Raw genomic sequence first — 24,275 nt, forward strand, 5'->3', positions numbered from 1 at the left:
AACCAGCTGTGCAGAATACCAGGATAGTAGTTACTAAAATTATTAAGAATGCACATTTTTCATGAATTTTAAAAGTGTGATTTAAAATGTCCCAAATTTTACATTTCATTGTTATTTCTCAATCCAATACGATTAATCAACTGTGAAAAATAACATACAAAACGTAACACCTATCATACAGCTCACATAAAACATCAAAATTAACATGATTTTAGAAACTAATATCACCAAAATACAACTCCAGAACTTAAAATGCCACAAATCATAATAACAATAACACTTGCAATAAAAGCAAACTTAATATGGATGTACACAAAATACTGCACATACACATATATAATTGAGAAAAGCAAATACAACAAAATAAGCGAAATCAAAGCATTGGAAAAGCATCAACAAATAACAGTTGGAAAATCACACTTGATTAAATTTAGCATGCACCCTCCTTTTCCTTTTCCTTTTCCTTTTCTTCATCACTCTTTGGGTGGTACCCAGGGAGCTTCTCCTTGATCTTATCCAAAAATCCCTTCTTTTCCTTCCCCTCCGCCTCCGAATAATCCGCAACGACCGGAGCCGGTGGTGGAGGTGCAGCAACCTCCTCTGTCTTCTTGCCTCCGGGAAGCTTGTCCTTGATCTTGTCTAGGAAGCCTTTCTTCTCCTCATGCTCTTCGTACTTCTCCACCGGAACCGATGTATCTTCGCACTCAGCCTTCTTCTCCTTTTCCTTCTCTCCTACAATCTTCTCCTTCAAACCCTTCTTCTTTTTCTTCTTCTTCAGTCCGTCTTCCCCAACTTCTTCCTCCTCACTCGACTGTGGTCATTTGAATTAATTCACCAATTAAATAACAGATCAAATGATACATAAACGTAACAGACTTTGTCTCCTTAAAACTGAAATATTTACCTTTAGATTGTCGTATTAATAAAAATGAAAACAACATTTTACTTTTTCATCTCTATTTAATTAACTTAAAAAATAAATATTGCATAAAATTTCATGCTGAAAATCTAAATGTTTGGGACTTTGACTTACGGAACTGCTAGAACTATCGGAGCGGCGAAGCTTCTCGATCAATCCTTCGTGCTTCTTCTCCTCCTCCTTCACCGGCTCTTCGGAGACCTTGACTTTCTCCTCGAATTCGGAGGCGATCGGAGTCTCCTCGCACTTTGCCTCCTCCTTCTTGCCGCCGAAGCCGAAGAGGCCGCGATCGGTGCTCTCCACGGCGACAGCGGTGGTGGTGCCTTCGCAAGGCTCGTCGGAAACGGGCTTGGTGTTGTCGTAGTTCACGTGATCAGCCATTTTGAGAGATGGTTGGAAATTGAAATGGAAACTGATTATAAATTGTTGGTTTTGTGGAAGTTGAGATGGTGGAATTGTGGAAAGGGGAGGCGGGGTTTATATAGGAAATTGCGACGCGGATTGGACGCTGATATTTAATTACCCAAATCATGCCTAATTAAATCATTATATTTCGAAAATTTAAAGAACAATCAACTGCTCCATTTTGCTGACGTGGTAATATCTTATTACTGTTATTTTCATGTCCAAAAGCAGAATTCAGTAAATTCTATTTTCCCTTGCATTTTTTTTGGGCTACACCGACAATAAGTTTGCGCTATATTTTCCTTTATTGGGCTGTCCTTTTTTCCTCCCAAGGTCAGAACAATATTTACTCTCATTTTCTTATGAAGAATTCGTCTCAAGTATACTAATTTATGTCTTCGTACCATTGTTGTATCATTGGTAAATAGGAGTTTCATTTTTTAATCCAAACTATAATTGTTTTATGAAAATAGTCCGAATTATTACAGTAATTAGTCAAACTCCACACTATCGATATTGTATGAAAATAATATCATGTGTCCATTTTTAGTTATTCAGATTCTTAACATACCTCAGTATTAATGTGTAATTTTATTTTATTTTTATTTTTAGTAATATCACACAATTATTATATCGCTTTGCGTTTTGATAAAACAAACCATGTCAATATTATGGATCCCAAAAAAGATATGTAGTACTCTCTCCGCCTCACCGTAAACCGTAAGTGATTTATATTCTTTTTTGGAAGTTCCATCTAAAATGGGTCATTTCATTTTAGCAAAATATTAAGTACTTATAATTTTTTCTTTCTTTTATTTTATTACTTTCTCCATTTTTTTTCACTTCTATATTGTATTTTCTATTCATTTTTCTTGTTATCATCTCTTCTCTTTTACTCTATCATTTTCTTAAATTTTGTATCTAAAAGAAATGCTCCTTGCTCGACGGAGGGAGATTTTTTTATGCAATTGCGTTAGTCGATAAATATTTCTTACACTTCCTATTTTTTTAAAAAAACATTTAATATAGTTTAGGATTTAAAATGAATCAAATGATAATTACCATAAATTTATAACTTACATGAAAATTAAAGCTTAATTTCTTTTTTTTACTCAATCAGAAAACAATAAAAATCTCATGTAGATTTTTTTGTAATCTATACATTTAATGATATTGGTAGCAATTGATGAGGTATAAAATTCAGAATAATTTTAATTAATAAATAACAACAATGCCAATGTAAAGATCAAGGGGGCTAAGTGAATTCTAGATTAGTGCGTCTATATAGTTCAAATTAGTACTGTACTTAACTTATGTGAATTATGTGAATTAGGATTAGGCAATAGGTAGAGAGTTTTGGATTTGGAGTTTAGGGATAATATAGAATAGAAAAAGTTGTGACAACAAATTAAAAGGTTAACATTTTCAATCGTTAATAAACCATGGATTTAGAGAGAGAACGAAACTTAATAATTCGACATCATTTCTTGAGATATTTATGATGCTTGGCCTAACTCGTATGTCGACTTGTAACCATTGGCGGACACAAGAAAAAGGGATAAGGGGCCTAAGCTCCTCCCAAAAGATATTTTTAATCATTTTTTCTACTACTTTTATTTTTAGATTGGTTGAAAATCATGTTTAGCCCCTGCCAAAATGTGTCACTAAAGATTAAATTATTGAAAAGTGATTAGTTGGAAGGGGTGAAATTTGAAATTAGAGAATGAGAAAGTATCAACTCTCAGCAATGGCCGCCAATCGTTTGATGAAGAAGAAGCAAACCAAAGTTATTTAATTGGAGTATAAAATTATTATTTAAGTAATTTCTTATGCCTTTTTCACGCTATTTCCCTCGCGTGTTAGACACGTTTCATCTAGCATTCTAATTTCTTACACTAATAGTTTTATCAATTTAACTTGATGAAATATTTATTAAAAGATTTAAAATTTGTTTCCTCAATGGAGTGCATTTATATTTAAATGGCTTATTACTTATTAGATGTTTTAATCTCTTATATAACAAGTTATTTATTTTTAATATTAATAAGAGTGTCATCCTCAATTTGTTTCGATTAGAAATTTAGGAAGTACTTTCACAAAAATGGTCAAAACTAAAAGATATTTCGTTTTTCATTAGTCCATTGAATTATTGAATTAACATAAATTTTAATCTATTTGTTATAAATTACTCCATATCTTTTAAACTAAAAGATTTTTCATTGCGTATATTTAATGAGTTTTTTCAATGATTCGTAACATACATATCTTGTAGCGTTTTTAATCAATAGAAAATATAGTGTCCAGCGTGGAACTGTCATTTTTAGATAACGTGGGAGTAATTTTTAGTTCGTTATAAGTTCATTTTCAAAAACTAGGATTTTAAGAACATAGAGATCATTTTTAGATCGTTTTAAGTCATCCTTACTGAAATAACTAAAAACTGAATAAAAATCACTTTCGCATTGTCTAAAATTATTCAATCTAGCCCCTGCGAATAAATTTTTCTGCGTCTACCACTGCTTGTAACGATCCATTTCATGTATCTGTGTTAAATGGGACACTCGCCATTATCATCAAGAAGAAAAATGAAATGACAATTATGATTCTAGTTTCTGTCTTCATCATTTTTAAATGAATCATAGACCATTCTTCTATAGCATAGTTCCCATATTGAGGTTATACTGCCATTTTCATCATCTCTTTCTTTCTTTTCTCCTTAATACTAAAAGATATTAATATAAGGCATCTTTTTCTTATGTATTTAGTCTCCCTGTCCCTAAAAACTTGTCACTTATTTTCTTTTTAATCTATTTCCAAAAATTCATCATCTTTTATTTTTATTATTTTTAATTGTGGACTGCACATTCTATTAATTCATTATCACATTTTTTTACAAAACTAATATATAAAAGTACGACCAATAATCCATTAACTTTTTTAACTTAATTTATATTATATTTTTAAAACTCGTGCCCGATCAAAACATGACAAATTTTAATAAATAGAGGGAGTATTTATTTATATTGTGACACTTAATAATTAGTTATAATAATAGTTGTAGATATGTTCCGAGTAGGGACCAAGAAAGTATTATAATTTGAGCTTATCATAAACTTTCGGTCATGCGGTTGCATAATCTATTTATATTACTTTGAAATTGCAAATTAATGTTCTAATATAAAGTTTCAGAAGATTGGATAGTTATATTTCATTCTATGTAATAATTCAATGAACATTACCTTATTTTAGCACAATAGTGCAAATTTCATTCTTTACAATACTGGAATTATGCATAACACTCTTCTGATATAGAGAACCATGAAAGTGCAATTGGTAAAAATATTTACCAATTGTGTAATTGGTAAAAGTAATTCTTCTTTTAACTAATACTCCCCCTTATTTTGCGGTAGTGAAGTCAATTCTTTTTAGCACAGAGATTAAGAATTAGACATTAAATGAATCAAGTGAAGGGATAATAAAGAGAGTAGGAAAGAGAGTGAAATAAAGAGAATAAAGTAAGAGATGTGGAAAATGTGTTACTTCTTCTATTTCACCGAAGATGACTCACTTTCTTTTTTAATTTGTCTCATTCAAGATGGCCCATTACCAAAAGTAGAAACTTTTTTATATCTACTTACTCCCTCTCTCTTACTTCGTTCCATAGTAGTGGATGCGTTTCTTTTCTGCAAGGGATTTAAGAAAAGTTGTATTAAGTGAGTTAAATAAAGGAAGAATAAAGTAGGAAGTGAAAAAGGTAGAGAGATAAAGAGAGAATAAAGTAAGAGAGATTAAAGTAAGTGAGAAGACAATGGCGGATCCAGGAACAAAATATGGTGGGGTCGAACAAGATAGTAAATATTTATTTAAAATAATTATTTAAATCAATTATTTTTATAAATATATATTTTTAATATAAATAATTCAAGCGAGTATCGATATTCTTAAAACAACATACTCCACTTTCTTCCCTTTTATAAGCGAGACGCTTCTTTTGGATACAGAATTTAAGAAAAAGACGTTTATGGAGCTAACTGAAGAAAGAATAAAATATAATCTTAGATAAAACAAAGATGCAAATAAATAATAAATTAAGAGAGAACAATTATGTTATACTACGTATTTTGACAAAAAAAATGACATACACATAGCATAATTTTTCTGTAACATACCAAATTTTTAAAGATTTAAAAAATTGAATATGAATAATAAGGTTGAAAATTTAAATTATAAAACTAAGAGTAGAAGAAATTAAGAAATATTTACTTTATATAAGTAGGTGGTTAATTTAGATAAGTTGATTTTGATATACTGTAAAAAAAATATTACTACTACTACTTAACATTAATTGATATTTTAAGATGAGAATATATTTTTAATGGACTTCTAAGAATTAATTCAAATAAAGAAAAATATTTCAAAGCCCATTTTACAATTAGATAACATATTTAAGATATTTAATCTTTTAAATTTAGTTAAATTTATTGATGCCGATTTATTATATTTCACGAGTGAATATAGGGATGAGAAAATAATAATGACATCTCCAATACTATTCCTCTTTCTCTTCGAAAACAAAAACCGCGGAAGGACTCTTCCCCTCCAACTCCTTTGTTCTCGACAACAGTCTACCCATCCGGCTGCCTCACTTCCTTCCTTTCTCTCTGATCAGTCTCCCCATCATCTCACACGGCGTGAGGACGTGAGGTGGGGGCGGAGACGTGAACGCCGTAGGGTCGGAGGCCGAAGAAAGTAGCCTTCCGGGGCAGGTGGTGGGGTCGGCCGACCCCGCCCCGACCCCACCTGGATCTGCCAGTGTGAGAAGAAATGTGTGTGACTTTTACTAAAAAGGGAAATGACTCCACTACTTTAGAACGTACCAAAATGGCAAAATGACTCTACTACTATAGAACGGAAGGAGTACTATATTCTCTCCACCTAACACACAAAATAAAACTGCGTAAAATAGCTATACTATAATGGAACATTAAAAAATTACTCAACAATCATGAAACAGAGGGAGTTGAAATTAATGATATGAGCTAATATACTCCCTCTGTCCTATTAACAATGAAATTTTTTTCTTTTTGGGCTATCCCGCCAAAAGTGAAACGTTGGCCAAAATGGAAATAACTTCATCTTTACTTTTTTTTTCTCTTTCTTTTTATCCACGCTTAACTTACAAAACAACACTACGTAAAATCTCATGTTAAAAACTAATATTTTATATTTAATGGGGCACATAGAGTAATAAAATGTGAATGAAATGAGTTAGTGTGGTGCCTACCTATCATTTAATATATAAAAAGTGAATTTGAAATTCGAAATCGCAGACATACTATAATAGAATATACTTGGGCTTCTAATGACGAACTGAGAAAGCATATTTGAAGTGTTTAAGTTTTACTCAAACCGTTTCATCATATTTTTTGTATGAATATTGAGAAAATAATATATATCATAAAATAAGTGAAAGGATAACGAAGAGAATAAAATATAAAAAAGAAATATATTTGAAGTGTTTAAGTTGTACTCACACTGTTACATCATAGTTGAAACATTTTGTGTATGAATATTGAGAAAAACATATTTATCATAAAACAAGTGAAAGGATAGAGAAGGGAATAAAATCTAAACAAGAAAATATATACTACGGTATATACATGAGAACAACTCAACAATGATAAAAAAAAATCACAAAATATAAAACCGTTTCAACTAAGTAGAGCGGATGACGTAATATATAGTTATTGCACCATATGAATATATATTAATGTCGCATGGAAACGAGGGTTGATTTCTGCTAAATTAAACAAAAACAGAAATTGAGTACTCTTTCAACAAAGGATATTGTTGTGACTCAATTATTTTGTTTGTTTATAATGAAAAATACATATGCTTATTCAACAACGATTATCAACTTGTTGAAATAACTTCGAATATCACATCATACGTTCATTATTTGCACACTTCACAATATTATAAAAATAAAAATCGAAAAGATAACTAATAAGAAATATTTAAAGAATATACACGATTAGCTTAGAGTGTGACACATAACAGTATCGACGATCAAATAACTTTGTCCCTTACATTAATTTTAATCCGTAGCACATCGCCAAAAAGCAATATCTAATGAAAAATCAACGAAATAATAAAAAAAATTATTACCAAAACTTAGTAAAATCTACTTCCACGCTGTCCACTGCAGACGCTGAGCCGACATAAAAGTAAAAGATAGATAGATAAAAAATCAAAGGCGACGAAAAAATCACGCCAATAAGATACTGCCAGGTGGAGAGATAGTTAGTGGGGCCCGATGATGTCGGTAAAATATGGATATTTTAATGAAACTAAAGCAAAATAGTGGAATGGGCGGTGAGAGGACGCAGATTGCATAATAAATGGGACACGTGGCGGCCAGTGGGGGTCAGTGCTTTATCGAGATTTAATCAGGTGCACCGCGGATGTATAGTTACGTGTGGATCGATGTGATGCGGGACCCGCCCGTAGGACAGGAGGTCGGTTTGACGTTGTGTGAGTTTGAATATTGATATTGCAGTTGCACGTGCGATAGATTGTAGATCCACGTGACTCGTACGGGTTAATTGCCAAATGGCCTCGATAACTTCTTTGCACTTGGTTTCTATAAATTCATCATAATCTAAAAGAGGCGGTTCAATAAAATATACCCATTTACGGTAAACCGTGTGCTTGGCAGTATTTTGTTGTTTTGGTAAATTTAAGAGCATCCACATCGGCGAGCAGGGATGCGTCCGTCTGTCCGTGCCAGCGATACGGAGATGCTGTCCGCCGCTGATACGGCGCTGCTCGATGGATCGAGCACGTCCGTATCAACGAGCATGCGACGTGGCGCGTTCTGATTGGCCAACGGCATATCCGTTGGAAACTGTAAATATTAATTTTTTACCATTTTAAGCATTTTGTGAGCATGTTATTAATTGCAGAATTTGTGTTCACGTTATATATGTATATGAATTGTGTATGTGGCAGCGTGTATCTATAATAAAAGGTAGCATCTATTGGACCAAAAAATGGTGAAATGAATTGCTTTAATTTAATGTGTTGAAGTTATTTATAATTATATATTCAAGGTGGGAGAGTAGATGTGGAGCCGTGGGTTCAGTCTATTAGGGTTTAGTTTGGGCTTTTTGTGTATTTAATAATATGGGCTTTTAATAATATAGTAGAATTTTAAATTGAACACATTTTTAAAATTACATTTGGATTGTTATTGTATATAATAGTATATATTTTTAAAATTATTTAAATATATTAATTTAATTTAATGTGCTGAAATTACTTTATAAATATATATTTACATTCAAGATATATATATATATATATATATATAGAAATATATTTATATTTAAATTACTATAAGTAGTATACATAGTTATAATTGAGTTGATTTTGATTTATTCCACTAGCTAAGATATTGTTATTTATGACTGAGTTCTATTTCTTTTTTTATGATTCTCAAAATATTATGTTTATGAATATTATCATGCATTATTGAAATTAGTATTTATAAAAGTGAATTTATTATTTGTGAAAAATATTATTTTTGTATTTGTTTGCTCATGTCTTCTTAATTCTAAAAAACATAATTTAAATCATGAACTATATAATCAGGTTTGATGGTACTAATAATATGGAAAAGAAAATATTTAAAAAGTTTGAACTTCATATTTTTAATTTATTTATTATTTCTAATTAGCTCTAAAGTTATTTTTGGTAGTAAACCGCTCACCAAACATGACTTATAATATCACTTCACCGTTGAACTTTAATATATTAATTAATGTCAATTTTGGAGCAGTTAAATGGATACTCATAATTTATTTTTCTTTTTAAGTATTAATAATTAAATCATTAAATAAAATTAAAATTAATAATGGTGTAGTATTTTTATTAATAATATATTTCTTTAGTTTGAATTGTTAATAGTATATATAAGTTAAATGTACAAATTCCAACAATATCTAAATTGATATCAAGAAATAGTGCATTTAAATGACAACATAAGCGTAATATTAAATTTATAATTTAAAAATAAATATCTTGATGTGGAAAAATGATAATATGATGTCATGTGAGACTAATGATTAAAAAATAATATTATTAATGAGATATTTATAAATAATTTTGGTATGAATTTGATTATAAAAAATAAAAAAATAAATTAACCTATGGGATGGGATGGGATGGGATGAGAACCTTCCACACCAAGTATCTCTATGGGATGGGACACCCGCAATGGGGTCTCGCCGGATTGTCCCGACGGGATGGATCCGAGCTCCCATGATGTCATTGGGTGCGCTCTAATAAGACACATTGCAAATATACAAATTTATAATTGTATATTATTCTAAAAAATTTATTAATTAAAAAAATAAAAAATAAATCAACCTATGGGATGGGATGAGAACCTTCCGCACCAAGTATCTCTATGGGACGGGACACCCGCAATGGGGTCTCGATGGATTGTCCCGACGGGATGGGTCCGATCTCCCATGATGCCATTGGGGGTGCTCTAATAAGACAAATTGCAAATATGCAAATTTATAATTGTATATTATTCTAAAAAAATTTATTAATTAAAAAAATAAAAAATAAATCAACCTATGGGATGGGATGAGAACCTTCCGCACCAAGTATCTCTATGGGACGGGACACCCGCAATGGGGTCTCGACGGATTGTCCCGACGGGATGGGTCCGATCTCCCATGATGCCATTGGGGGTGCTCTAATAAGACAAATTGCAAATATGCAAATTTATAATTGTATATTATTCTAAAAAATTCTATTAATTCTATATATCTTCCTAAACCATGAATTCTATTAATTTGTTGTACTTTAAAATGTTGAATTTCTTTGTAGTACATTTAATTTAACTTGAAAGGTGGTAATAGTTTATAAATCATGCATATGCCTGTTAGATTTCAATATAGATGTTAGATTTCAATTTTTGAGAGATTTCAAATTGGGTTCTCCAACAGAGAAGAAATAGAAAAAAAGATATTATACTGATAATAATTCAACATACTATGGTGGAGCAATGGAAATTGTGATGATTTTTTTTACCTTTTAATAAATTGGGCTGTTAAATTAATCGAGAGGAGATAACAAATGACATTTTAATAGCCTTCTCATTTACTTCTATTTTTTTATCTTTTTTTTTCTTTTTTCTTTTAGACCACTTTTTTTAATTAGTATTTGGGTTAGCTTGGATAAAATAATGTGCGCTCGAATTAACTCACATAATTTTGTGGATGTGAGCGGCTGGCGGGCGTCGCCCGCGACGCCTCGGGCGGCCACAGAGAATGGAAAGAAGGATAGAAGAGGCAATTAAAAAAAATCAAGGGAGAGAAACATGGATTAACTTAATTTTTTTATTTAAATAACTAGGTATAATATATTTTTTTGATTAAAACTATTGAGCTATTTATTTTTTCAAATTATATAATTTCTTCCTCTTTAATTCGTAGTCGGACATTTTCCTTTACTCGCATATCTTATTCTAACTAACACGTACTATTTGATCTTTAGTCGCACATCTTCTATTTATCGTGTATTTTATTTTATTTTGCTCCACTCATATCAAATTAAAATTGTGTAGCATCCTTTGTCGAATATGAAATATTTCATTTAGAAGGGGTTTAGAGAAGTACATTTTTCTTTTTATTATTGTTTATAGTGTTATGAATACTTAGTGTAATTAACACATATTCTTAATTATAAACATCATTATATTTTTTTTATGATCTTTTTTAATCTACTTACCTTAGAATTTATCTTTAATGTTTAAAAATTTTATCTGTGCATAGCACGAGTGATAACACTAGTTTACGGTAAACTGTGTGGTTTGCAGTATTGTGTTGTTTTGGTAAATTTAAGAGCATCCACGTCGGCGAGCAGGGATGCGTCTGTCTGTCCGTGCCAGCGACAAGGAGATGCTGTCCGCCGCTGGCACGATGCTGCTCGATGCATCGAGCACGTCCGTACCAACGAGCAAGCAACGTGGCGCGTTCTGATTGGCCAACGACATATCCGTTGGAAATCATTTTTTTATTTTTTTAAAAAATTGAAAATAATACCAAAAAAATATTTTCACAATCCCAAAAAATGACCGTTTTTTTGTCCGTTTTTCTGTATTTTTTTTTTTATTTTCCCAAAATCATCTATAAATACACACATTCATCATCCATTTTTCACATCAAATCATCTCTCATTCATCTCTCATTCATATTTTTCATACAACTTATCTACATCTTCATCTCTCACTCAAAATCTCAAATGGATTTCACCCATCTCATTGCGGAAGCGGAGCGCGAAGAACAAGAATACTACGAACAACATCCTGCCGCTTATGAAGCATATGTCGCAGCGAATACCCCCGCCCCTCCTCCTCAACCAACTAGATCAACTCGCCGCTACATTCATCGTGACCGGGAGGGAGCCCACGAAAGGCTCGTTGCCGACTATTTTTCTGACCAGCCGCGGTTTCCGGAAGATTAATTTAGGCGCCGTTTTTCGCATGTCAAAGTGCTTGTTTATGCGTATTGTCAACACATTATACGCCCGTGTTAAATACTTCCAAACAGGTTCAGATCCAGCCGATCGGCAAAGTCTCTCGACGTTGCAGAAGTGTACGTGTGCCATCCGACAACTCGCTACTGGGAAAACGGCCGACCTCTTCGACGCGTATTTGCATTTCGGTGTGTCACGACCATATTTTCTAAGGATAGAAAACACGGTTGATCGTGACTAAGGAGGATTAAAGAAGCGTGGAAAGAAATAAGGGGAAATTAAATCAAACATACTAATCAAGTGCTTATACATAGAAGAAAAGATTCTCGATCATGAAGACTCGGGTAATTGTTTGTAAAAATTTCAATTTATCAGAGTTTTGAACAAATAGACTTTAGTCTTTTAGGATGCACAACGGAAGCAAATGAACGCGGTTCCATGTATGAAGACATGAACCTCCGAGAGTCAAAATCTGACTGAATTAAATGTCTTGTCTCAATAGCACTTCTTCCACCACTTCGCTGCTCAACCTGCGCATTTAGAAATATATGCAGGGCTGAGTACAAAAAGTACTCAGTGAACACATTGCCGAAAATTACACATATAGGATTGAAAATATTGTCAAGCCATCATCACAGTAACACTCGGGGTGTTGTTGAAAAGACCCGAGCTTACTAAAAATCTTTATTCGACTGCGCAGTCTAAGTTCTTTCCATTCTTTGCCATATCTGATCACATTGTGCAGTAGAGATGGCGTTCTCCCACGGTCACCTTACATTCATGTGCCGGGAAGGTGGCCACCTTCCTCGGTCACCTGCTCTGCCCAACATGTCAGAGGTAGCTTGTGTACACTAGTCCGAGCGGGGACACCACCCTCACTGGGACCCGAATTCGACTTATATCATCATTCATAATTCCTTTGGCCTTAGCCAAACAGATAGGCATCATACAAAAATATTTATGGCAAGACAACATCTTTAAGAATCACGAATATGTGTTCATGTTTTCATAAAATACGATTTGTATTTTTAGTATAGGAAAACTCACCTTGATCGTTTAGTTTCTTTAACTTGAATTTTCCTGACTCCTCCCTTAACTCACGGAGATAACCTTTTGAAAACAAACAACGTACTAATAAGACTCGAGAAATTCACATACTTATAGGAATGCATGCCCCTACTTTATTTCTTTTATCATTTGTTCACTGTTAGAAAATTTTGGAAACTTGCATATTAATTAAATTGGGAAATTTAATTAATAGCACTTCTTTATTAAACTTAATTGTTTCTGTGACTTGAGAACGTCGTCTCCCTCTTTCTTTCCATTTCCTTAGCGGCCGCCCGAGGCGTCGCGGGGCGATGCCGGTCGGCCCTTCGCGTCTTCCCTTAACACCTTTCCATCCATTGTAATTTAATACCTTATCCGGGAGTTAAATTATTAAGCTCCAAGTTCAAATCCTTAAATTAATTTCACTCCAACAATACTTAATTCCAAGTCTAATAAAATAAATCATGTAGTCCAACCTTAAGTCAAAAAAAATCTCTCGGTCCCATCTAATTTAAATGAATGCCCCATGGTCCATTTCAACAATAAATGAGGCAGCCCATTTATTCCCTTAATTCACTTCTAGGACCAAATTCTCTTAATCAATTAAAATGGCCCAACTTAATTAATTTAATGGCCCAATAATTAGAAATGGGCAGCCCCACATTCATGTTCCCTTTCACCCATCGTGACTTCTCCAGATTCTTCCCCAAACATTTCTTTTTCCTTTCTCCTTCATTAATTCGAGATCCCCAATTTGGGAAGAACAGCCCCACGCCTCCCCCTCATGCCTCTCTCTCCTCTCCGGCGAAGACGTTGCCACTTCGACGGAAATCTCGGAGTCCGCCATCGTGCGGGCCCTCGCGCCGTCCTCTACTTCGCACCGCGAGCAGCAGCTCCTACCGCTGTCGTCCCGCGCCGTTCGTCGTTGTCTCCTTCGCGAGGCAGCCCAGATATACTGCTGGGTCAGTTAAATATGACCCACAGTCGGCGACCCGCTCTGATACCATGATAAGATTGGTGGGAGAATTTCTACGTTTATTATTATCAATAAGGAGGTACAAAGATTACATGTTTATAGACTAGGTATTTTACATATATGGTAAACCTAAATTTACAATAATTGCTACTCTAATTTAGGCATGATATATTCCCATATCAATCACATAATATTCTCCCGATATTATGTGATCTTATTCTAACAGTTTGGGGATCGTACTGCTTAATTCTAGCAGCCTATATTGGCGTGTAAACAGCTTGATTCTTGGTCACTGAGTCATTCTTATTGTTGCTACGAGATGAGATTCCTATTGAATTTTCTAAGTTCTTGGCTAACACTGTGGTTGTTCTACACATGATGCAAAGAGAGTGTTTTGTGAAGTTACCTCTCGGTTTTTGACTACCGCTTGTGTCGATCTTTGCCCGACCTCACTCCCTGCTCCTTCCCCTTGCTGCCCTCCTTATGCTATGCGAATCCTTGGTGCCTAAAGTGTGGGGAGAATGGAGTAAGGAGGGTTGTTTATATAGCCTCAGCTCTTGGCTGTTTGTGACTGAGACTTGGGGACAAAGCCTCCTATTTTGGGGTTGTCGGCTTGCTCTCTTTTGAGCTTTGTAAGTAGGATATCTATGCCTTTGGTGATGAGTATTTTTAGTAGGGGGTGGAGCAGGTGAGAGTGACGGTGGTATTTATACGCAAGGAATGCAAGTGGCCTAACTTTCCTCTCCCAAATATTTTCATTTGTCAGAGAATGATCATTCCAATTAATGTGGCATTAAATGCTACAGATTTCACTTATCCTTCCAGGATCTGTTCCCTTTTTTTTATTTATTATATATATTTATTTATTTATTTTTATTTAATTAAATAATTATTTAAGTAATTAGTTGAATATTTATTTACTTGTTTATTTAATTGGTGTAGGTATAATCGGTTCAAGTTCGTGGTTGTCCGCGTTGAAGTATCCGTTTTCTTAAAACGAATGATGTATAAATTAAATTTTCGTCGGACTTTTGTTGGATGTATCAGACATTAAAATTTTAATTTTTGAGATCTGATTCTTTTATTATACAAAATTATATTTTATATATATTTGGCTAACGTTATAAACCACAACGATACTCTATCGTAAACAACTCTCTATGGTAATTCGAAATTAATTATGCAAAAAGTCACTTATATGTGTATAATTACGCCAACATTATTGTTTCTAATAATATCGTTTTAGCGGGTCGTTACATACTATCCCCCTTAAAATAAATTTCGTCCCGAAATTTAGGAAGTAATTAGACAAAAAGCTTGGGATATCTCTCCTTTATTTTCTCTTCTAGCTCCCATGTTGCTTCTTCATGTCCCTGGTTTTTCCACAAAACCTTCACTGTAGTAATCGACTTGTTCCGAAGCTGCTGCACCTTTCGATCTAGTATTTCTACCGGCTTTTCTTCGTAACTCAGGTTAGGCTCTAGAGAGATTTCTTCGTGGCGAATCACATGTTTTGAGTCGAACTAGTACTTTCGAAGTTGGGAGGCGTGGAATACGTTGTGTACGTTCCCAAAGTTGTGTGATAATGCCAAGCGATATGCTACTGGGCCCACTTCTTCCAGAATTTCATAGGGTCCAAATAAATCGTGGTTTCAGCTTTCCCTTGAGTCCAAATCTGGTTATTCCTTTGGAAGGGGATACTTTCAAGAAGACCTTCTCCCCGATGTTAAATTTCAATTCCGTTCGATGCTCATCGGCGTAGGATTTTTGCCGGTCTTGCGCTTCCTTGAGGGTCTCATGCGAGGAAATTTAGAGGTGGTGTAACAGTTTTAACTTTGATAGGAATTGAATTTGGGATTCCAAGAGAAAAAATCGAATCGTTCTTGCTTTGTGTAGGCTCCAAGGTAACCATGAAAATAAAACAATTATAATTATTTCAATTACATGAGTGTTTGGTTCACCACAAATTTTCACCAGTAGCTTGCAACAAAGGTTTTCATGAAGTGCAAAGACTAGGCTCAATTGGGCTCATTATGCTCATTCCTAGAAAAGAAAATATACAACTTCAAAGGGCTTGAGCTATACCCATAGAACTTGGAAATTTTATTGTGGGAAGAACTTGCCAGATGGAATAAATTACAAAAGTGAGGGTATGATGAATAGAATGTAGATGTCAACAATAGGTTGCCAATAATATAATCAAAATGAACAATGAAGTAGAAAAGTTTCAAGTATCCTCAGATGATAACAGGAAGACCTTAGATGGTTGGTTACAAATGGATTTGAAAAGAAAAGGAAAAACAAACAATTGCAATTTGCTCGACAACACTGTGATAGAAGATCATATCAACGAAATTTTTAGAGTTTATAAGTAATTCAGGGTAACTAACTAATAAAGAGGGCAACAAGAGGAAACTAGCCAAGGGAGAAGCAATGTGCCAGCTTTAACATGGAGCTTGCAGATAAGCTCAAATCAAGAGACAACAGTCATATTTGAATTCAGAAGATGAGAGTACTCATGTAAAACAAAGAGCTTGTCAATAAGTATGTCTGAAAACAAAAAGGGTCAAATTAAAAGGTTTAAGGTCTCACTAGATGGCTGCTCCAATATAGTAAGACTGAAAATGATTGTTCTCAAGTGGATTTGAGAAAGAAGAATAACAAGGAACTGCCCTTTTGGGTCAACAATATCGTGATACTATATCACGTTAACGAATTCACAAAGTTTATAACCAATTCACGGAAATTAACTAGTAGAGAAGACAACCAGAACAAACTAGTTCGGGAAGAGAACAAATTACTTTAGACTTGGAGTTGCTGATGAGCTCAAAGCATGATGGATAATTGTAGTGGAAATATTAAGAGGGAACTACTCATATAAAATAAAGAGCTTGTCAAGAAGCACTTTTGAAAACAAAAAGGTCCACTAATGATCTTTGAGGAATATATCATTGAAAAGACAATTGTTTAAGGAAATATGTTCATTTTGAAGGCTATAAATAAAGCAGCTCCGAGTATAAGAGTTTGCTGGCAAGAATTCAGAGAGTCAAAGTATTGCTTTTATAAAGAATGAGTAAAGAAGGATTGTAGTCACCGGAGGTTATCAGAAAACATGAGAGAGCAAGCTCAAAACTGAAAGTGATTCACAACCTAGACATAGAAGAGAGAAAAATAATGGCACATTACCTTGCAAAAGAAGTCATTTATTATCTTAATTCAATAAAAGTATTTTGATCAGGGGGATTCGAGAAAATGGAATTCATGAGAATCCAAGTAAGCGTTGCTGATGAATCTTCTTGGTTAACTACAATGGTGATACTCTTTTGTTTAATTCCTGATAAGTCGCATTCTAGGCCTTGGTTACTGGTCAGTATAAGGTGCTTTATTGGATAATATCTGCAAAATAGTTGTTAAAGTGTGCAGGTTGAAGTACTAAATCAGGAGGGAAGGTTCAGAAGGAATTCGAGTGAAAAAGCTGCGAAGAGTGTGCAAACTGGTCAGTATGAGCAGAAAATACGCAAACTGGTCAGGATGGATGCTACAGAGCTGGACACGAGAAGGAAGGACTTGCTTGGAATAATCACCTATCTAAAGAAGGGCAAAATTGTCATTCCACATGAAGAGAAAGCCCTAGAAATTAGGGCAAGCCACCCTATAAATAGGAGCTGAACATAAAGAAAAGGGGGAATCTACACACCACTTTACCTAGGACTTATCGTCACTACTACATCACTTTGGAGGAGAATAGCTCCACTAGCTTTTAGTTCCATCTAAATCCAGCAGCCTGACTTGAAGATTCCGGCCACCTGCCGGCCAGGAGCATCATGCCTGATTCATTCCAGCCGCCGTAGTTCCAGAAATTCCTCCAGTTTCAGTTTCCGATGAGCCAAACAATCTTTTACTTGCTTTGTTTTTTAAGATTTCTTAGTTTAAGTACTTGTTTTTGCTTGCCTTTGATTTGGATTCCAGTAGCTACTTAGTTGGAATATCTTTTGGGTGATAATCTTGAATGCAATGAAGTTTATTGTGGTTTTATTTTGTGTTTCAGCTTGCTTATTATTTTTTTTCTGCCAAGTAGCTAGATCTGGTAGTTTTACATTGATTTCCGTGGTTTAAGTGCTTGAATCTGCTTTGCTTAGTTAGATCTAGGTTTTCTTGGAGTGTTTACAAGTTCTAATCGAGTTAAGTTTCTAAAAAATGCATGGGAATCGTTTCTGGTTGCTTCTGTCACCTTGTCTCGCTGACCAGTTTGCGTAGATCTCAGTTTTCTTAGCTTTCGTTCTCGATTTCAAGTTAAATATTGCATTTACGAATTTTCAAGCTTGATCATTCATCAATGGAGTTTTTTTAGATCTTGTTGTTTAGCTTGGTGAAGAAGATAATGTCACAATCAAAGAATGTGACCACTTGTGTTGCTTTTGTTGCTTTTTCCTTTTGTACTTGCACTTTTTCAGCTTTTCTGCATACCCAGGAGGCAGTCTGCCAGCATGTCCTTTGATTCTGTTTACCTTTTGTCTAGTCATTTTTAGTAAGTTTTGTCTAGTAGCTTCTCACATACACACTCGTTCCCTAATTTACACACGCACTTTAATTTCTCTTAGCACGCAGCATTTAGAGCCCACCCTGACCTACTGGTCAGGAGGGGTATAGGTTCCATTTCATTTTCCGACTAGGTAAAACTCAACCCCAAAAAAGCGTGGTAGCTAACCAACCGCTCCCAGAATGTCATCGCAAGTGTATCTCGCCTACATCCATCTCTGTGGGATTCGACCCTTACTCCACTATACTAGCCAGTAGAAGTGGGTTGAGGTATTTTTTTGTTGATAGGGAAGATAGACACAGACCCAACGACACAGCTAGGTCTAGGTACCCTCCTGGGCAGCTGACACACACACACAGAGTCATAGTCTCATCTTTTCCCTCCTATCAATTCCCTATAGAGAATGGTAACTGAGTTATGAGAAACTTTGATCACAAGCTATTTTCACTTTACAATCACATCAAATGACCATATGTGGGGATTATGACTCTTTGGGTACTCCCGGTTTGTCATAACGCTCATCCTCGTAACACGCCGTTTCTGTTTACTTATATTGTAAAGCTAGGTTATTTGTTTACATTGTAATCATATTCTCTTGCTATGTATGTGTACATCGCTTAGTTGGATCAAAGGTATGATCCTTTGGAGTGATTGGATTGTCAAGAAAGACAATGGCTAACCCAGATTATTCATGTCATTGGGACGTAGAAAATGGCATATAACCCCTACCATCTTTCTAGAAACATCGTTTTGTTCTATGTTGGATTGCTTTTCTCGTGACGAAGTTTCTTTCTTATCGCGCCCTTTTTCTTTTCGTCGCTCGGAAAAGCGAGAAATGTTCATACTGTACTTCTAAGTTCGAGTTCATATTGTGTTCTAGAAGGAATGCATAACTAAGTATTCTAAGTTCTTTAGAAATTTCGATTTTCCCATACTAGCAACATGATTCAATGACTACTCAAAAAGAAATATCATGTCACAAACTCAAAAAGAGACATCAATTCAACAATTGGTACCAGACTCATATACTTTATACTTTCATATTTCAGTATTTTTTTCCCTTCAGGAAAGTTACTTCTTTTATTCATGAGTAATTAAACTCCAACTAGCTAGGTTTCGAATAATAAAACCTTGTTTTGAGCTCCTCTTGAGGACATTATAAACCAGACTCACCCCGCGCACGTTTTAGTATAATAGCAATCCTAGCACCGCTAGATATTAATCACCACTACCCAATATATCAGGATTATTGGGTTGTGAAAAACGCGCACCATTTGATAAGTCAAAGTAGTTCATAATCAATATCGTATGTTCAATGCTAACATATATTGATTAAGAAATAAATATTTATCAAGACCTCGTCTTTCAATAGATAGGATTAACACAAGTCTCACTGTTAGATCTGTTCAGTGTTGTACCACATCAATTTACTGTCTAGTAGCTTCTCACATACACACTCGTACCCTAATTTACACACGCACTTTAATTTCTCTTAGCACGCAGCATTTAGAGCCCACCCTGACCTACTGGTCAGGAGGGGTATAGGTTCCATTTCATTTTCCGACTAGGTAAAACTCAACCCCAAAAAAGCGTGGTAGCTAACCAACCGCTCCCAGAATGTCATCGCAAGTGTATCTCGCCTACATCCATCTCTGTGGGATTCGACCCTTACTCCACTATACTAGCCAGTAGAAGTGGGTTGAGGTATTTTTTTGTTGATAGGGAAGATAGACACAGACCCAACGACACAGCTAGGTCTAGGTGCCCTCCTGGGCAGCTGACACACACACACAGAGTCATAGTCTCATCTTTTCCCTCCTATCAAATGGCGCCGTTGCCGGGGATGGATGGCGTTTTTGCATACATTTGTTGCATGACACTTTGGTGTACATATAGTTAATTATTTTTCTTTTCTTTTGTTTATTAGTTTATGAGGAGTTTTGTTAAGAATTTTGGTGTAAATATTGTAGATAAACTTTTCTTTATTTTTTGTGTTCCGCAGTTAAATGAAACTGAGTCCAACTGGCTAAAGGAAGAAGGGGTGAATCCAGTCACCACTCATTCAGAATTAACCACTGCCTTGCCTGTTGACTTGGATGCGAGCAATGAGGAGGATCGCGGCACAGCCATCAAGAGTGAACCGGAATCAATATCCGCAGCTGAAGATGAGAAAGCCAACATGGCTGACGACCAGGAAGATGATCCCGAGATAAGCTCATTGTACGCCCACTTGGATGGTGAACCACCGCAAGCAATCGTCATGACCCTAGGACAAGAAGCAGTCTACGTGAAGCCTCGTATTATGGCCGTCCTGCCTGTGTTCTTGGGGAGGAGTTGTGACAACCCATACGAGTTCTTGCATGAATTTTGCAAAATCTGCAAGGCTCAAAAGCGGCCAGCGGGGTCGAGCGAAAATGATTACAGACTGAAGGCCCTTCCCCTTGCCCTTAAAGGGGAGGCGAATACTTGGTTCAAGAGGCTGCCACCAAATTGTATCAGAACCTGGTCTGACTTCAAGATGATGTTCTTGGATCAGTTCTTCCCAGCGGCCAGGACAAGCGCACTAAGAGAAAAAATTCTAGGAGTTACACAAAGTTATGATGAGACCCTTACTCAGTACTGGTCAAGATACATGGGTCTGTTGGATGCATGTCCGAACCATCGCATGACGGATATTGAGATACACCATACCTTCTATGAGGGGATGAACAAGGCAACCAAGGATCTTGTAAACTCATCGTCCGGAGGAAGCTTCACGCAACTACGGGTCAGCGAAGCGAAGAGGGTCCTAGGGAAGCTACTGAGTGCAAAGAAGGAGTACGACAATTCAAGGGATGGATACAGCCGAGAAAGGGTTGCAAGTGCCTCGTTTACTGATCAGGAGCAGAAGCTTGAACAGAAGATGGATTTGAAGATGGAGGAGTTGAAGAAGACACTTCTGAGTGCAATTGAGAAAAACACTCCACCACCTTCCTCAACTGGCTACAAGGGTGCAAAGCAAGGGAATCAAGGGTTGACCTATGATCAGCCAAACGACTTGGCCAGTATGGAGCAGGTCAATGCTGCCGGCTACTTTAATTCAAGTGGGAATTGGATCCAGGGTAGGCAACGGGATGCGCCATGGAGGGATCACCCGAACTTTCGTTGGGGAGATGGGAACCAGAATCAAAACCAAGGTCAAGGTCAGAACCAATATAACTCCCATCCGAACCAAAACCCAAACCGTGGCCTAGCAAACCCTGACCACCAGTTTAACTGGTCAGGAAGGAACCAACAACCCCAAAACCAAAACCCACAAAACCAAAACTCTAACCCTAACCAGCATCACTACCCCAACCAGTTCAGTCAGTACCCTTCATACCGAAATCAGCCAAACTACCCCTACAACCAAAACCATCCATACTACCAGTCGTATCCCAACGGCCAGTATAACTCCCATCACCAGCAATATCCCTACCAACACCACCTGAATCCCAATCACAGTCAATCCCACAACTCTAACCAATTCGGCCAATACCCCTCTCATCAAAATCAGCCAAACTATTCCTACCACCCATACCCTAACACCCAGTATAATCCCCACCATCAGCAAAACCCTAACCATTTCCCACACCAAAACAAGTCAGAAAGATCTATGGAAGAGATGATGGGAGAGATGCTTGCTTACCAACAAACCATGAGGAGTGAATTTCAGTCAAATAATGAAGTGGTGCAAGGCATGCAAAACGCCCAGAAAGAGCATAAAGAAAATATGGACATGTTGAATAAGCAACTGTCCTACCTGGCCAGTTCGATGAATGAGATTTGTGGGAATGCGAAAAGGCTCCCAGTTATGGTGCACATACATGACAAGCCTAATGTTAGCAAGGTGACATTGTGGTCAAGAACATCCTACAAGGAGCTTGAAGGGAATGAGTCATTTGGGGAATCAAGCAAGACGAAGGATATGGAGGACATACTGATCAAGAGGAGTGGTCCTGATAAAACTGAACCAGTTGCTGAACCTCAAATCAACCAGGGTCTGGAAGAGAGTTCAAGGGAAGCCACCAAAGAACCTGATGAAGAGGATATTGAAGAGACTATTTGTCGGAAGTCAATATTCGCTAGAGCCACTTGGGCTCACCTACTGGCCGAGAAGAATGCAGAGAGAAAACAAGGGATGAAGCGCGCATCGAGGCGAATCATCGGGCGTAGGATTGAGAAAAAGAAGGGGGCCAGCAAGGTTCATGATCTTGTAGAGATCTCAAACAAGGAGGACAAGAATCCTTGCAACAAAAAGAAGAGCAAGGACACTGATACTGGCCAGGAAGATAGTGGACCTTCTACAAAACCTAGGGAGGATCCAAAACATACTACAACTGTTGCTGGACATCCGTCATCGACCCTTACTATCCAGGAAGGGGGTTCTCCTACAAAACCTGGGGAGAACCCGACTGCAACTTTCTCCCAGCCAGTACAGAAGGCCAACATCGACAATCCACTTGCCATCCCTGCTGCCCAGAAAGAGACACCAGTATCAGAAACTGACTTACAGGAAAATCAAGACAAAGAAAGAAAATGCAACCAAGAAAGAAAGAGGAAAGACAATGGGGCAGCAAAGCAAAAGAAGGAGACCAAGAAGCCCAGGGTGGTCCTATCGGCCATTATGATCAAGAAGCTGGGACAAGTGCCCAAACTGATCGGGAGCAAGGTCCCCAGCAACCATCATCTGCGGCCCATGGAAAAGCGGAAAATCAAGGGGACTTTCAAGAATCATAAGAAAAAGAGTGACACCCTGATGTGTACCAACAAAGGAACCCGAGAAGGAAACTGCACAAGGCTCCTAACCAGAGAGGATCCAAAGGAGAAGATGACCGACCCTACCAACTGACCAGTTAGCTTTCTTTTTATTTTTAGTAAACTTGAGTTTTTTTTTCTAGCTGTGTTGTTTTTTTTTGTACATGTTTTAGCATGCGTATACCCTCATTCATAACACTTAGTCTATTCCATAGTCTAAGAGTGAGAAGACGAGGGTTTACAACATTATATGTGTTTAGGATGTTTAGAAGTTGTCTTTGTTTTGTGTTTTTTTTATGTGAATCCTATACCTTCTCCCACTTAGCCTATTGCATAGTCTAAGTGTGAGAAGTTTTTGTTGACATAGTATGTTTTGCATATTAGTTCTTGTTCCACATTGTTTATGTGTTCTCTATGTTCGTTATTCTTCTCCCACTTAGCCTATTGCATAGTCTAAGTGTGAGAAGTTTCATACATAATATGTTTTTCATGTGGTATGTGTTTTCTGGTCTTTTGTGTTTCTATGTGTTGGATACTGGTCATCCTGTTTTCCACTTCACTAAACTTGTGTGAAGGCAAGCAAGGATGAAGTGGGAGGAGGAGATAATGGCCAGTATAATTGTATATATGTGTTGTCATGTGTTGTGTCAGTCCCTAGTAAGTCAGTTTAGGTTAAGTTTTGTTTTTTTAGGACATGTGTTAAAACACGGGCTTAAAACTCAACTGCCTCAAACTGACGGTGAGGGGAATTGAGGGAGATAAGGCATGCTGGACAATGGAAACCACCCCCCTTAGTATCTCCTAGTCAGTATAGATGACGCAAGTATGAGAGAAAAACTCATCCTTAGAGCCAGATACAAAAACCCTCTTAAATTGTGAGTTATAAGCCTAAGTGGAACCACTTTCCACCAATTTAGAAAAGAAAAGAGTGCCTGCCACATGATGCCTAGGGTCAGGTGACTGCGTGTAGCAAGTCCTGAAGGTAGTAGGAAACCCCCCATCTTAAAAAAAAAAAAAACCATCCTTTAGAACCCCTCTTTCTAGCCAAATCTATACCCAGA

General features: G+C 36.2%; 1 protein-coding gene across 1 annotated transcript; it reads right to left on the reverse strand.

The window, feature by feature from the left end:
* Window positions 1–265: 265 nt before the first annotated feature.
* On the reverse strand, window positions 266–1,376 carry LOC121780333 (phosphoprotein ECPP44-like). The gene is made up of 2 exons (XM_042177906.1): window positions 1,034–1,376; window positions 266–811 (listed from the first exon to the last, which is right to left on the reverse strand). The coding sequence occupies exons 1-2, from the start codon at window positions 1,298–1,300 to the stop codon at window positions 431–433; spliced, it is 648 nt and encodes a 215-aa protein (XP_042033840.1). The 5' UTR covers window positions 1,301–1,376; the 3' UTR covers window positions 266–430.
* Window positions 1,377–24,275: the final 22,899 nt, after the last annotated feature.

The sequence above is a fragment of the Salvia splendens genome, chromosome 19, assembly GCF_004379255.2.
Source record: "Salvia splendens isolate huo1 chromosome 19, SspV2, whole genome shotgun sequence".
Taxonomy (NCBI): domain Eukaryota; kingdom Viridiplantae; phylum Streptophyta; class Magnoliopsida; order Lamiales; family Lamiaceae; genus Salvia; species Salvia splendens.